At 47.5% G+C, this 15,669-nt stretch overlaps 1 protein-coding gene across 2 annotated transcripts in view; it reads left to right on the forward strand.

The window, feature by feature from the left end:
* Positions 1-15,669, forward strand: part of LOC133121582 (vinculin) — a 45,311-nt gene that overhangs the window by 16,124 nt on the left and 13,518 nt on the right. For both annotated transcript variants that reach the window (XM_061230861.1, XM_061230860.1), the window contains exons 2-8: positions 1,953-2,023; positions 5,784-5,934; positions 7,858-7,966; positions 8,421-8,543; positions 8,837-8,997; positions 13,652-13,742; positions 14,039-14,186. In XM_061230861.1, coding sequence (XP_061086845.1) covers positions 1,953-2,023; positions 5,784-5,934; positions 7,858-7,966; positions 8,421-8,543; positions 8,837-8,997; positions 13,652-13,742; positions 14,039-14,186 — 854 coding nt within the window. The remainder of the gene's footprint in view (positions 1-1,952; positions 2,024-5,783; positions 5,935-7,857; positions 7,967-8,420; positions 8,544-8,836; positions 8,998-13,651; positions 13,743-14,038; positions 14,187-15,669) is intronic.

The following is a 15,669-nucleotide window of genomic DNA, read 5'->3' on the forward strand; positions in this document are numbered from 1 at the left end:
TCCTATTTTGTGTCCCCTTGCTGACCAGAAGCTGCTTATTGTATCCAATGAGTCAGTGCTGTGTAGCCCACAGCCACCCCAGAGCCCTGCTCCTGGCACTTATGCAATCTGTCACTGTCCTTAAGGACCGTCTTTCCTAAATCACTGGTCTTTTAGTGCCCCGATCGAGCTACAACTGGAATGATTTCTCATCCACAGAAGAATTACAGCTCAAATGCTGTAGTATTAGTGGACTTTAGCTGACCCTGCCCCTTTCAGGACAAAGACCGATGTGACCCAGTCACAGTGAGCTAATGGCCCGGCCTTAGTGTAAACCTGCAGTGTTTATCCTTCAGTGTTGTATGCTGGTGTTTATCCTGTGTTTGTGTTGAGTGCCTGCACTCTGTAAACCATACTGTCTCTCTGGAATAACTTACGTAAGCAGTGCTTGGCTTTTATCAGCCAACGTCTGCTGAAGGCTGCCTTTTGTCTGCGTGGGCCGGGCTGTGCTTTCACGGTCTGCAGGTGTTGGAGGGTCAAAGTTCCCCGCTCTGGGTCCGTCTCCACTCAGGCACCACTGCTGGCGTTCGGTCCTCGTCTGTCTCCTCTGCTGGGTGGAGCGTCAGCAGTTCTGCACGGGCCCTTCCCCCAACTCCCCCAGGGAAGAACCCCCGCCCCCCGGCTCCCGCCTGATTTATGACCACTGGCCTCATGACGGAGAACCGCTGCAGTTTGTGTATTGTGGGAGCCGGCCACGCCCCACTGAGTGCGGCCTAGCTCTTGGGCGTGCCTGGATGTGCCCGGTTTTCCCTACCTGGCAACCGTTTTCCCTCCACTATGGATTTTGCCCTGTATTGTTCTTTGGCATATCACTTGTGGGATTGAGACTTTAATCCCTAACCTGCCCTACATTTTCTGACGGAAGGAAATTGGAATTTCACAAAGCCTAAAGCCAAAGGTGGTTTAGCTAACGAGGGGGAGATATAGAGCAGTTGGCACAGTGACTGAACTCCATTGTAGGAGAGTCCAGACATAGCGGCTAAAGCTAATGATGGGAATGTGTAGCGGTTAGCACAGTGACTGAACACCATTGAGGGTGAGTTGACATGTTCCCTCTCCAGGTGGTGGCTAACACTAACGAGGGAGATATAAGGCATTTAGCACAGTGACTGAACGCCATTGAGGGCGAGTTGACATGTTCCCTCTCCAGCTTGGTAGCTAATGTTACGAGGGAGGTATAAGGCATTTAGCACAGTGACTGAACTCCATTGAGGGCGAGTTGAGATGTTTTGTCTCCAGCATAGCAGCTAAAGCTAATGATGTGTAGCGGTTAGCACAGTGACTGAACACCATTGAGGGCGAGTTGAGATGTTTTGTCTCCAGCATAGCGGCTAAAGCTAGTGATGTGTAGCAGTTAGCACAGTGACTGAGCACCATTGAGGGCGCGAGTTGAGATGTTTTGTCTTCAGCATAGCGGCTAAAGCTAGTGATGTGTAGCAGTTAGCACAGTGGCTGAACGCCATTGAGGGCGCGAGTTGAGATGTTTTGTCTCCAGCATAGCGGCTAAAGCTAATGATATGTAGCAGTTAGCACAGTGACTGAACGCCATTGAGGGCGAGTTGAGATGTTTTGTCTCCAGCATAGCGGCTAAAGCTAATGATGTGTAGCGGTTAGCACAGTGACTGAACGCCATTGAGGGCGAGTTGAGATGTTTCTTCTCCAGCCTGGCTGCTGTTCTGGCATCTCCCCAGAGCCCGGGCACCAGAGTGTGGCCACTCACTGCATTGTTCACACAGAGTGTTATTGTTCCAGGTTTATTGCACAATGAGAACCCTATTAAACGGGCAGTGCCGCTGAATGAAAAAGGAAGTCTGTTTATTTCCACAGGATGTTTCCTCTTTCTGCGTGACTGTCCCAGCCACAGCGATGCAGCGTTTACCTGACTTTCCTCCTCTTCTTCTTCTGCTCTCCAGGTGGGGAAGGATACCGTTCAGACAACAGAGGACCAGATCATGAAAAGAGACATGCCTCCTGCCTTCATCAAGTAAGCCGTTAGCGCTTCGTTAGCGCTTCGTTAGCGCTCCGTTAGCGCTCCGTTAGCCATCTGTCTGTCCCCAAGGCAACGGCCTAGAGGCCTAAATAAATCCAAAAAGATCTTTAGTCAGAGTCTTGTCTTTTTCCGGAGCCTTTTTCCAGAGACTTAGTGCACGAACATGTGAAACTCTAACAGACACTGGTATGATGACTTTGTGACAGATCTCATGCTGTAGTCCCCCAGGGCCATAGCATCTGCAGGGTTCTACGGTTCCTGTCAATCGGCAGGAAACGAGGCGTGTGCTCTCAATAACTTCAGTAAGGGCAGAATCCCACCAGAAGTGGGGGCCTGTAGCGTAGTGGTTAAGTTAAATGACTGGGACATGCAAGGTAGGTGGTTCTAATTCCAGTGTAGCCACAATAAGATCTGCACAGCCATTGGGCCCTTGAGCAAGGCCCTTAACCCTGCATTGCTCCAGGGGAGGATTGTCTCCTGCTTAGTCTAATCAGCTGTACGTTGCTCTGGATAAGAGCGTCTGCCAAATGGCAATAATGTAATGTAAAAGTGGTAGACACTGCAGCCCTCCAGGACTGGGGTTTGAGATCCCTTCAGGAGCAACTGCCAATGCCCTTAATGGGGACAGGAGCTCCTGTTCTAGCTGGGCGTGTTAAGATAAGGTGCTTTAAAATAAGGCCAGCCGAACTATGCCAGAGGTCACATTGGAATGTTAAGTGGCACGAAGCCCCGCCCAGTCTTCATGTTATTTGGATAATGCGCAGAGCCATTTGATTGGACGGCTCACAGGTCTCCTCTAGGCTGTCCCTATTGTGATGATGCCATTTCCTTTGCATTGCATTGTTGCTGCCTTGGAGTTTTATTTTCCTACAAGATTTTGAAGTTATTTTCATGATTAAGCCCAAAAGTAACCACCAGTTATATACATGGAGTATTATAAGACATCTGTGGAACAAATGCTGTTTAATTATCTTCTGTGTACAGTATATAGTGCTAGCTATTACAAATGCCATGCATACTTTAGTGTTTTATATTGTTCATAATTTTGACTATATATGAAAGTCAAAGAAGCCATAAAATATTGGTGTATATACATCATCTGCACACTTTGCATCAGCCTCAGTACAGTATAAAAAAAGATGGCAGCCAGTTGAGCCACATGACTAAGCAGAAAGAAGCTGCTACATATGAAACCCTTATCACTATCCATCATAGCGAAGAAATGGCACTGCATTTTAGCAATATTGCGCATTGACAGAGACACGGTGTAGGAATTGGGGGTTGATTAATTGTTACTTGCCTAGCGTGCACTGCCTCTCTTGCCAACTGGGCATGAATCAAATGAGGCTGTTGGTCGTGAAATTGAGAAGCCAGAAGAGGCCCTTACTTGGGCTGGAGGATTTCTCTCAGGTTGGGGCTTCTTGTAGAAAGGCGTGCCTCTGGGGAAGTACTTTGCTCGATGTATCAAAAAGGGGCTGCTCTCCAATTACTTTAAGTACTTTATGGTGTGAAACGTTTTAAGATGACCAAGCAGAGAGTGCTCTTGTATCAAGTGTCTAAGAACAGAATGGCATTACTCAATCTGGCGTCTGAACAGGGGAGGCTCTCAAAGGACAAAGGCAAAGTCGTAAATACGATAAATTTGTCTCTCAACAGCTGCTCCCCGTTAACTTCTGAAACGATCGTCTGCTGAATACATGTATCGTAAAGTGTGCGGTTATGGCCTCGCTGGCGATCTGCACATATTGTCCGCGTCCCTGGGCTGAGGCTGGGCGTCCCGGCTCGCTGTGGGAGAACACCAGAGAGCGCTATGCTATGCTATGCTACGCAGCCCAGCCAGGCTCACCTCTCGCCTGCAGTGTGCCGGTGTGACTGAGGCCGGGTTGAGCCTCGCACTGGAGCCCGCCCCTCTTGTCTGATAGGGGCGTTTCGGGTTGCCATGTGCGTCCCACTCCAGTGCATTCCTGCCCCAAGCCAGTCTGGCACCCTGAAACGGTCTGCCCCCCTCCTGTCCCCCTCTCACTCCTCCCCCTTTCATTCTCTCTCTTTCTCTGCTGGTCTTTCTCTCCCTGTCCTCTTGTTGTGCCCTTTCCCCTGTTCCTCCTCCTTTCCCCTCCCCCTTTCTCTTATATTCTCTCACCCTCCGTCTTTCCCTCCCCCTCTATTATTCTCTCCTCCCTCTCTCTTATTCTCCCTCTCCCTTCCTCTCTTCTCTCTCTCCTGTTCCCGGACACGCACCGCCCCCACCACGCTCCGCTCAGACAGCAGAGGCAGAGTGTGAGCTGTTGAAAGCTGAAGATCCCACTGTGTGGCCCCCACCCGCACGCCACGTCTCTCTCCTCCTCAGAGAGGGGAAAACTGGCCAATCTCCCCCTCTGAGGAGGCTCCGAGCCCAGGGGAAGAGCGGGTAACGCTCGCCTGGTGCTGAAGGAGGAGCAGGAGGAGGTCTGAGCACGTTGGGAATAAGACTGTGTGGGTTTCTCCCCGGGCTCTGTGTCTGCGGCTCCAGTACACCCTACTCAGGGCCGTTTGCACCCCTCCCTTATGTGCTGAACAGCAGGAAGGTGTAGTTCTGCATCTCTCTGCTACGGTGCTGGGAGATGGGCATCATGGGAGCTCCTGTAAAAGGCAGGGGAGTGCTGGAGTGACTCACAGAGAACAGAACATCCATCTGCCTGCACAACACAACAGCGGTTATGGTTCCGGAACCTTCCGTTTATAGGGCAATCACTGCTGCTGTGGACCTAATAAAAATTGACAACAGCCGTAGGCAGTTATTATCTTTATAAAGTCCAGGCAGTGAACTGTTGTCTGAAAGTTTTTGTGTATTTAAGCAGGAAGTCCCTTGAGAGAAGGATCTTTTTTTGAAGGCTAAGACAACAGCCACAGTTATAATATAGTACATTAGGATAAGCACTATTCACAGAGATGCAAGTCAAAATAGTTACACTCCATTTGGATCGAATGAATGCATCAATGATAAAAGCTGAAGGCTCTCTTTTTTTGTGTGCTGCAAACCTACCCGTCTGTTCAGTAAGTATTCAATATTATATAGATACTCAGACTCACAGACAAACAAACTGGAGGCTCACAGACAAACTAACAGGAGATGGCAGTGACAGGAAATTGGCTGGACTACCATTGCACCCAGTTTCATTGACAGGGAAACATGTTAAATGATTTCCCTCTGTGTGATTTCTTGGCTGATCCTCCTCTGAACACATTTCTTGCTAGGAGGCAGAGCACATATATTCATCAGCTTGTTTGCTAGCGTAAAAATCTTTGAACCGGTAATAAAACCCCTTCAGGGAGAAGCCAGCCCTCCCTGTGTCCTCTGTGTCGTCTCTGGACATTCCTGGCCGGCAGTGTGGGAGAGTGCTGAACTATTAAAGGGAGGGACGGGATGGGGGAGTTTGTTTGTCCATCTTGTGTTTGGAGTCCCTTGATGAGGGTCATTTGATTGGTGGATTGCACAGTGAAACATCAGACTGGATGCAAGCTGATACTGAATTTTGGAAGAATTTGTTAGTGTATTGAAAGAGGGTAAGAATGGGTAACTGAGCATGGAGATTACAAGATGGCTGTGCGTCGGCAAGTGAAAAATGGTACTCCCGCAAAGTGTGAAATCCGCAATGGAGTATTCTCTGATGTAGTGAGTGATAAATAAGAGAAGTGAGGATGGTGGCGTTACATTGGTGGTAGATTGCGTGCGCTTCCCTGCGGTCCCTCTGAGTGGCGCTGTTCCGGTTGGCAGGGTGGAGAACGCCTGCGGGAAGCTGGTCCAGGCCGCGCAGATGCTGAAATCCGACCCCTACTCCGTCCCCGCCCGCGATTACCTCATCGATGGCTCCCGCGGAATCCTCTCCGGGACCTCAGATCTGCTCCTGACCTTCGACGAGGCCGAGGTACGGTGCACCTTAATATACATCTATACCACAACTTATACCACAACTTACACCACGACACTATACCACAACTTATACCACAACACTATACCACAACTTACACCACCACACTATACCACAACTTACACCACCACACTATACCACAACTTACACCACCACACTATACCACAACTTATACCACAACTTACACCACGACACTATACCACAACTTATACCACAACTTACACCACGACACTATACCACAACTTATACCACAACTTACACCACGACACTATACCACAACTTACACCACGACACTATACCACAACTTATACCACAACTTACACCACGACACTATACGACAACTTACACCACCACACTATACCACAACTTACACCCCCATACTATACCCCAACTTACGCCACCACACTATACCACAACTTACACCACCACAACTTACACCCCCACACTATACCACAACTTACACCACCACACTATACCACAACTTACACCACCACACTATACCACAACTTACACCACCACACTATACCACAACTTACACCACCACACTATACCACAACTTATACCACAACTTACACCACGACACTATACCACAACTTATACCACAACTTACACCACGACACTATACCACAACTTATACCACAACTTACACCACGACACTATACCACAACTTACACCACGACACTATACCACAACTTATACCACAACTTACACCACGACACTATACGACAACTTACACCACCACACTATACCACAACTTACACCCCCATACTATACCCCAACTTACGCCACCACACTATACCACAACTTACACCACCACAACTTACACCCCCACACTATACCACAACTTACACCACCACACTATACGACAACTTACACCACCACACTATACCACAATTTACACCACCACACTATACCACAACTTACACCACCACACTATACCACAACTTACACCACCACACTATACCACAACTTACACCACCACACTATACCACAACTTACCCCGCACAATAACAAACTATACCACCTCTTAAACCGCACGACGACACTCTATTCCACACTGTACCACATCACACTACACACCGCAGTGCGACACTACGCACCGCACAACGTAGTGTGCAACGCCATGACAGAACACAACCTACGACAACACAACCGATAGGCTGATCAGCAGGAGTGATCAGTCACAGAGTCACAGTGTGTATGCATGAGAGCCCCTCCCCATTGCTCTTATTGCAGATAGCCCAGTGGTACACTCAGGGCAGTTATCAGGGCAGCTGACTCATTCTCTCTCATACCCTTCTTCATCTTTAGCTTGTATTTGTTCAGTTTCATATCCTGGTGTGTGTGTGTCCAAGTGTGTCTGCACATATGCACTGTGTGTGTGTGTACGTACGTGCCTGCATGCGTGTTTGCATTTGATTGCCTTTTATTGCCGTCAGCCAGCAGAAGTGTAAATCACATTAAACGCTTTAAGAGCGCAAGATTTTCAAAAGCCCTTTCATCACAAGGCAAGCCACGATGCAGAGAAAAGGCAGACTTGGTCCCTTGCATCAGAGATCATGATGAAGCGGAACTGCCCTTCATATTGGTCACTTTTATGGTATTAAGTACGGCAACTATACATCACCAAATGCAAAGTTCAGAATGGAAATGCTCATTAATTGTGAAATGCTAATTTTACTCACTCAGACAGTGTACAGTGATGCTAAACTGATTACATGCAAAAAAGCTGTAAACTTGAATGTTCATTGTGGCCCAAGTGTTATTTATATAAATATAATCAATAGCTAGAGTTTTCTGATAATGTGTGCCTGTATTATACAGAAGTATTGATATGCTGTAGGGAATTTGCTCATTTGCAAGTTGGTCACTTAAAGAGAAGATATTTTAAAGGTGTGTTTTTTTATTAATGCAATGCAGGTTCGCAAAATCATCCGCGTCTGCAAAGGTATTCTGGAATATCTGACGGTGGCTGAGGTGGTGGAGTCGATGGAAGACCTCATAACGTACACTAAAAATCTGGGACCAGGTTAGTCTGCTTCCCCTCTCTTTGTGTATGAAAAACCACCGGAATCCTGTAGGTTACATTTAAGATCCTCATTATGTATGTGAATGATCAGTCTTTAAAGCTAATTTAGCTATTTCATAATATTGTGAATATCTCTATCTAATAAATGAGTATTTGAATGTTAATTATCACATTTTCTCTTTGCACTATGTATTTCCCTGATTTTAGTAGTTGGTTGTATAATTGTATAATTTAATATGCTTGGTGTGAGTCAGAATGCTAAGATGTTTCTAAGATGTAATTGCTTAATAGTTGTATATGTTGGTGTGTGTGTGTGTGTGTGTGTGTGTGTGTGTGTGTGTGTGTGTGTGTGTGTGTGTGTGTGTGTGTGTGTGTGTGTGTGTGTGTGTGTGTGTGTGTGTGTGTGTGTGTGTGTGTGTGTGTGTGTCTGTCTGTCTGTCTGCTCTTTGACCAGGAATGACGAAAATGGCGAAGATGATTGACGAGCGCCAGCAGGAGCTCACTCACCAGGAGCACAGAGTGATGCTGGTCAACTCCATGAACACGGTCAAGGAGCTGCTGCCTGTGCTCATATCAGGTGACCCTGTCCTATCCTATCTCTCCCGCAGACCCTGTGGGATTATGGGTATCCCCATGCTCTATTCATCAGGCAACAGTAGTTCAAGCATTTAATTTTCTTCAGCTTTGGCATGTTCATTAACGGTACTCTCCACCTCATCTTCTGTTCATTAGAATGAGCCATTTTCAACCAGCTGCTTCATCCTTAGTCAGCTCCTTTTCATTCTGTCTGTTTGTCTGGAAGTCTGTCCTGTAAAAAGCGAAGTCGGGGGTTGAGCATAACAGAGGGTTTTGGTGTTTTTTTCCCCTCAGCCATAAAGATCTTTGTGACAACGAAGAGCGCGCAGAGCCAGGGCGTGGAGGAGGCGCTGAAGAACCGCAACTTCACCTTCGAGAAGATGAGCAGCGAGATCAACGAGATCATCCGCGTCCTGCAGCTTACGTCCTGGGACGAGGACGCCTGGGCCAACAAGGTAACCCCCCCGGCCCCGTAAACCCCCCCCCCCCCCAGCCCCGTAAAACCCCCTCACCCCCTCCTGCAGGCGAAGCGGATGCTGGTTTGGTGAAACTGCCAAATCCAAACTCCAAACTCTCCAGCTGATTCCAGCCGACCAAAGCAGGATTTAGCAGGTTGTGGCTTGGTCAGCAGCTGAAAGCTGGCCATTTCATACCTTTTGCACACACTGCTCCCACAATGCCTTGCGGCAGGACTGTGGCACTGAAGCTGTCGGTTAGCAAATTTTGTATTTGTATGCTCAAGCAAGATTTTTCTTTGTTAAATACAATGTAAATCATTGCGTATCTTCTGAAAGTAAAGCAACATTTTGCTTTGGAGTGGCATTTTGGGGCAGTTTACAGTTTTTTTTTGTCCAGATAGATATCTAATTTCTGCAAGCATTCTGTGTAAAATAAGTTGCCATTTACTTTTTTAAGTTGCTGGTGGCTTGAAACTCTCTTTGACACTAAATTATTCCTGCTTAGCATGCTGTCTATCTTCTCCCATGTCGTTCTACCCATCCTGCCCCTGGTCCTCTTTTCTTTTGCCACCTTCCCATTTGCCGAGTGCTTCTGACCGTTTTAAACGTCTGTGTTTCTGTTCTTTTCTGTTCTTCCTTCACCGCTCTGTTCTTTTTCTACCCTGTAGAAGGTAAGCTTGCCTCTCCCCCTCGCTGTGCTACGGCATGTCTGCTAGGTCTGTGTGCCGTGTGCCGTGTGCCGACGGTCTTGTGCCCTGCGGTCGCTTTCCCTGTGCTGTCGTTAGCGTAGCGCCTGACAGGCTCCACCGTGGGCTGAACAGGCCCTGGTGAGCGGCACAGCCTGTGTGTGTGTGTGTGTGTGTCTGTGTGTATACAGCATCGGCACTGGTGATGCAAAGATGCTGTATCCGGAAATGCGGCGTTTTTCTGTTTGCGTTTTTTTGTTTTGTTTTGTTGGCATTTTTGTGTGTGCGGTGTTTTGTCATGTTTCAGGATTAACAGCCATGAGTGTCTCAGCTCCATTCCTCCACAGCGGGTCCCAGCCGTAGTGAACGGCCAAGCGTTGCCCCCCTGCTTGCCCCCGCCATGTTTTCTAGGCCCCCGTTGGTCTGAAACTCTTCCCGCTAATTGAGAGAGAGAGAGTGCTGTGTGCGTGGGGTGGGGGGGTCGGGGGGCATGCCTGTTTGCCTTGCTCATTCAGCTCAGAGACACGTTTCGCAGCCTGATAGATGTTCCCTCTGTTCGATCACCCGGAGGAACTCGGTGACTCCACTGTGGCAGACGGTCATGCCTTCTCCCATTACCGCAAATGTGGAACCAACCGAACCGTTCCCCCCTAACGAGCCGGTTCCCACTTCCAGACCCTGGAGCGACTGCTTTCTGCCATGTTGGCACATTCTCATGAGCAGGAATGCTCGCTCAGTGTCGACACATGTGGCTTGAATTTGAGGGGTTTGTTTGTTTTTAAAAGCCTGAAGTAGCTCCAGGACAATTGGACAAAAAAATTGTAATCCAGGATTCGGGAGGGGCGGAAACCCAAAAGCGAATATTGCCAAATGAGTTTTGTTTCAGAAGCAGGGCAGTACTGTTGCATACTGAGAAAGCTTGCCTAAAGAGCATGAACTGAACTGCAGTGCTTGTAATATGGACTGTTGACTGTACAGCATCTTCCTAACTTGTGTGATGGTGGTAACGGATAGGCTGAAGTGCTGTGGCATCAGGGGACTCTTTGCCGAGACTCACTTTGCAGTGAATGCCGTAATGCCTGCCCCCGACTTAACGGTCCATTACTAACCTTTACTGTAAGGACCCCCCTGGGGTGGGGTACATACCTCCGTGTCCCCAGTACGGACGGACGGACGCTGTGTGACTCTCTCCTCTTCCCGTTTAGATCTTAGAGGCCCTTTTTCCGCTGAGGAGTGACTCAGCGCTCCTCTCAGGCCTGACTCAATCTCTCCTCGCGTGCCTCTGGCCGTCCTGTTCCCCACTAGCCTGACGTGCAAATGTGCTTCTCCTTTCCATTATACTACATTCACTCCAGTAGCCAGACATGCTAACATGCTCCTCCTTGATATTATTCTACATTCACTCCACTAGCCAGACATGCTAAACCGCTCCTCCTTGATGTTATTCTACATTCACTCCACTAGCCTGACTTGCTAAAATGCTCCTCCTTGATATTATTCTACATTCAGTCCACTAGCCAGACATGCTAATGTGCTCCTCCTTTCCATTATTCTACGTCCACTCCACTAGCCGGACATGCTAATAGGCACCTAATTTATATTCAATAGCAAACTGTAGCCAGACATGTCTGTAGCCAGACATGCTAACATGCTCCTCCTTAATATTATTCTACATTCACTCCACTAGCCAGACATGCTAACATGCTCCTCCTTGATATTATTCTACATTCACTCCACTAGCCAGACATGCTAAACCGCTCCTCCTTGATGTTATTCTACATTCACTCCACTAGCCTGACTTGCTAAAATGCTCCTCCTTGATATTATTCTACATTCAGTCCACTAGCCTGACTTGCTAAAACGCTCTTCCTTGATATTATTCTACATTCAGTCCACTAGCCAGACATGCTAATGTGCTCCTCCTTTCCATTATTCTACGTCCACTCCACTAGCCGGGCATGCTAACAGGCACCTAATTTATATTCAATAGCAATCTGTATACAACGATGATGAATAAAGCCCAACGATATTTTTGCCTTTTTTATAAACCAAACCACAAAGTCAGTTCTCTTCCTTTTTCCTGTTTCGAGTTAAATGTCATCTATCTATACTAGACAAACAAAATGGATTCCTCTCTAAGCTACAGCCGCTCTGAAACCCATTGACCCTTAATGACTTGGACAGATTGCCCGCTTTCCATTTGTTAAGAGGAAAACGCAATCGATTTGCAGATTCAGTTTTATCCTGTTTGCAGTGCCAAAGTGAAGAGTGAAACGGTTTGTGATGGGGAAAGGCACTCACGAACAGGCCATTTAGCACGACATTTACTCTTCAAATCCCCTTCACCAGATTGCAGTTTTTACTAAAGTGTAATTACAGGGTTAAAGGTCTCGTTACAGACAGGAGATGATGCAACAACACCGTGAGGGGATGTTTTCATTCTCAGTTTGAGAATTTCTTCTGAAATCCCCTTCTCTTAATTTGAGAACAGGCCTTTTTTTAAGAAGAGCACGCAGTCATAGTAAGTGGGTGATACCCAAGAATATCAAAGCGACACTTTATTTAGCGTCCTATAAAAGACAAGATGTGGTCATGTGGAGGGAAGGGGAGGAATGTGTTGAAGAGTGATTTCAGAGGGGCATGTTTAATCTTACATTCAAACACCAAGCATGCCGACATCCTCTACAGAACCACTGCTGTGGCCGTGACTCAGCTACGCTGACCACAGATAAAAAGAAATGCTCACCAAAAATGGAAATGGCTCTACTGCAGGGCTCTCGACAACTCAAGATAAGGAGATAACATAGTAGCAGTGCTCATTTTTCTTCTTGTCATTTTCTATTACAAGTGGCTCAGGCGACATTGGCTCAAGCGGTAAGAGCAGTCGTCTGGCAGTCAGAGGGTTGCCGGTTAGATCCTGCCCTGGGTGTGTCGAAGTGTTCCCTGAGCAAGACACCTTACCCCTAAATGCTCCTGAAGAGCTGGTTGGCTTGCGTGGCAGCCAATCGCCGTTGGTGTGTGAGTGTGTGTATGAATGGGTGAATGAGAAGCATCAATTGTACAGCGCTTTGGATAAAGGTGCTATATAACCATTTACCATTTATTTGTGTTTAAAACACTTATCACCACACTCTACATGGGCTGATCTTGTATGAGCTACATTGCCTAGGAGAGACGTTGCCTGTTGAACCACTGCTTGGTGAAGTGAGACGTGCGAGAACTTGCTCGTAACGCGGTTACCTGTGCCTGAACGCCCTGTGTGCGCAATGAACATGCACTCTCTGTACACACACTAAGGCCTCTGGTCTCTGCCCTTTCATAACTCGTCATGGCTGTTGCCTAACTGTCCATGCCCTTGCATTGCCGCATTCAGCCCTGGCCCCCCAGTACCGCCAAGCCTGGTGTCTCCAGCGCTTCACTCAGTCTGAGTCGCTTAGCCGTGACTGGGTGCGCATGGCAGACTGTTTCCATATTCCCATCGCCAGCCTTGGAGGGCGAGGCTGGGTGAGGGCGGAGTTTGGCTGCATCCGCCATTTTGCTGCCGGTTGTCTGTAGTATGTGCAGCCCCCCACCACAACTCCTCCAGCCCCTGGTTCGACATTACGTGGGAAAGCGCAGGCCTAAGTGTGCGAAATGAAAATAACACCTCAAACCGCTCACACAAATACCCCCGCCTCGCCACCACCACCCAGAGGTAACTATAGAAGTGGCCTGTGAAACAGGCATCGTGGTCCTGTGCACGGTGGCAGTTACCGCTGCCCTTCTGCTCCTGAAGGACACAGACACTGCGGCGTTTCACAAACCTGCAGACAAAGCAGGGCTCCACAGGAGAGCAGGGACAATACAGGAGAGCATCTAAGGGACCCTATCACGTAATATTTAAAGGGCTAGCTGCCAGCTGTGCATTAAGGGAGATATGAATCATCAACAATAAGTGATTATATTGCCTTCTCTTTTCTACCAAGGACACGGAGGCTATGAAGCGAGCTTTGGCCCTCATCGACTCCAAGATAAACCAGGCCAAAGGCTGGCTCAGAGACCCTAATGGCCAACCAGGTAATTAAGACTTGACAAGCTTGACAAGATGTTTCCTCATCAACCCCATCAGTTGACTGATTTGGTTTTCTCAAGGATTTCTAGGTGTTCAAAATACTTTTCAATGTTTTCTGGAAAAGGTTTGCAGGCATTTCAAAGTCTTTCAGAAGTTTTCTAGAAAATGTTTTTAGGTGTTTGAAATTGCAGTTCAAGGACAGCGCTAATGTGAGTGTTGAGTGAAATCATTGCTGGGGGGGGCGACAGCACTCTTCCTGCCCCCTCGGTCACGGCCCCCGCTAACTCCTTCCCCGTCCCAGGCGACGCTGGAGAGCAGGCCATCCGCCAGATCCTGGACGAGGCTGGGAAGGTCGGGGAGCTGTGCGCCGGGAAGGAGCGGCAAGAAATCCTGGGAACGGCCAAGACCCTGGGTCAGATGACGGACCAGGTGTCCGACCTGCGCGCCAGGTACCGCCCGCTCCCAGGAAATACCAGGGCAGAGGGGAGGCCAGTGGATCATGGCATAATGTGTCCTTCTGTACACTCACCCCATTAACCCCTTAACAATAGGGCTGGGAGATCATGCACTAATGTTTCCCTCGCGGCCAATGCGGACCGTTTGGGGTGGGTATCGTTTGAATTGACCCCACTCATTCATATGAGCCAGTGGGGCCCTTGTAAAGTGGTGTCAATGGGGAGCACATCGTTAAAATGGAGGTTAATATCTGTGGGATGTCATCCTGTGATTTGTTGGAGCCCCTGAAGGAGAGTAGATTGAAGGCAGATTATGGCTGATGCTTAACCGTAATCTACTCACTCTGTGAAGGGCTCACTAAAGCGGCAATACTAAAGAAGAAATGCAGAAGCGAACCAGACCTCTGTTTCTTCACATCAGTTGGGTTCCCCATTTAGACGTGCATCGCACGTGAAGTAAAATTTGCGGAACTGCTTTGATGCTTTTGTAGGATTCCTTGCTGGTATTTAGTTGACGTGTGAGATGAATGATGTATGATGTGGGTGGTGTATGATGTTGATATGGGTATGAGGTGATTGGTGTATGATGTTTATGCGTATGATGTGGGTCGTGTATGATGTTGATATGTGTATGATGTGGATGGTGTGTGATGTTGATATGTGTATGATATGGTTGTGCATGGTGTATGATGTTGATATGTGTATGATATGGTTGTGCATGGTGTATGATGTTGATATGTGTATGATGTGGCTGGTGTATCATGTTGATATGTATGTGACGTGGATGGTGTGTGATGTTGATATGTGTTTGATATGGTTGTGTATGATGTTGATATGTGTATGATGTGGATGGTGTGTGATGTTGATATGTGTATGATATGGTTGTGCATGGTGTATGATGTTGATATGTGTATGATATGGTTGTGCATGGTGTATGATGTTGATATGTGTATGATGTGGCTGGTGTATCATGTTGATATGTATGTGACGTGGATGGTGTGTGATGTTATGTGTATGATGTGGCTGGTGTATGATGTTGATATGTGTGTGATGTGGATGGTGTGTGATGTTGATATGTGTTTGATATGGTTGTACATGGTGTATGATGTTCATATGTGTATGATGTGGCTGGTGTGTGATGTTGATATGTGTTTGATATGGTTGTACATGGTGTGTGATGTTATGTGTATGATGTGGCTGGTGTATGATGTTGATATGCGTTTGATATGGTTATGCATGGTGTATGATGTTCATATGTGTATGATGTGGCTGGTGTGTGATGTTGATATGTGTTTGATATGGTTGTGCATGGTGTATGATGTTATGTGTATGATGTGGCTGGTGTATGATGTTGATATGGTTGTGCATGGTGTATGATATTTATATGCATGTGTATGATGTGGCTGGTGTATGATGTTGATATGTGTATGATGTGGATGGTGTATGATGTTGATATGTGTTTGATATGGTTGTGCAT

The sequence above is a fragment of the Conger conger genome, chromosome 2 (assembly GCF_963514075.1).
Source record: "Conger conger chromosome 2, fConCon1.1, whole genome shotgun sequence".
NCBI lineage: Eukaryota > Metazoa > Chordata > Actinopteri > Anguilliformes > Congridae > Conger > Conger conger.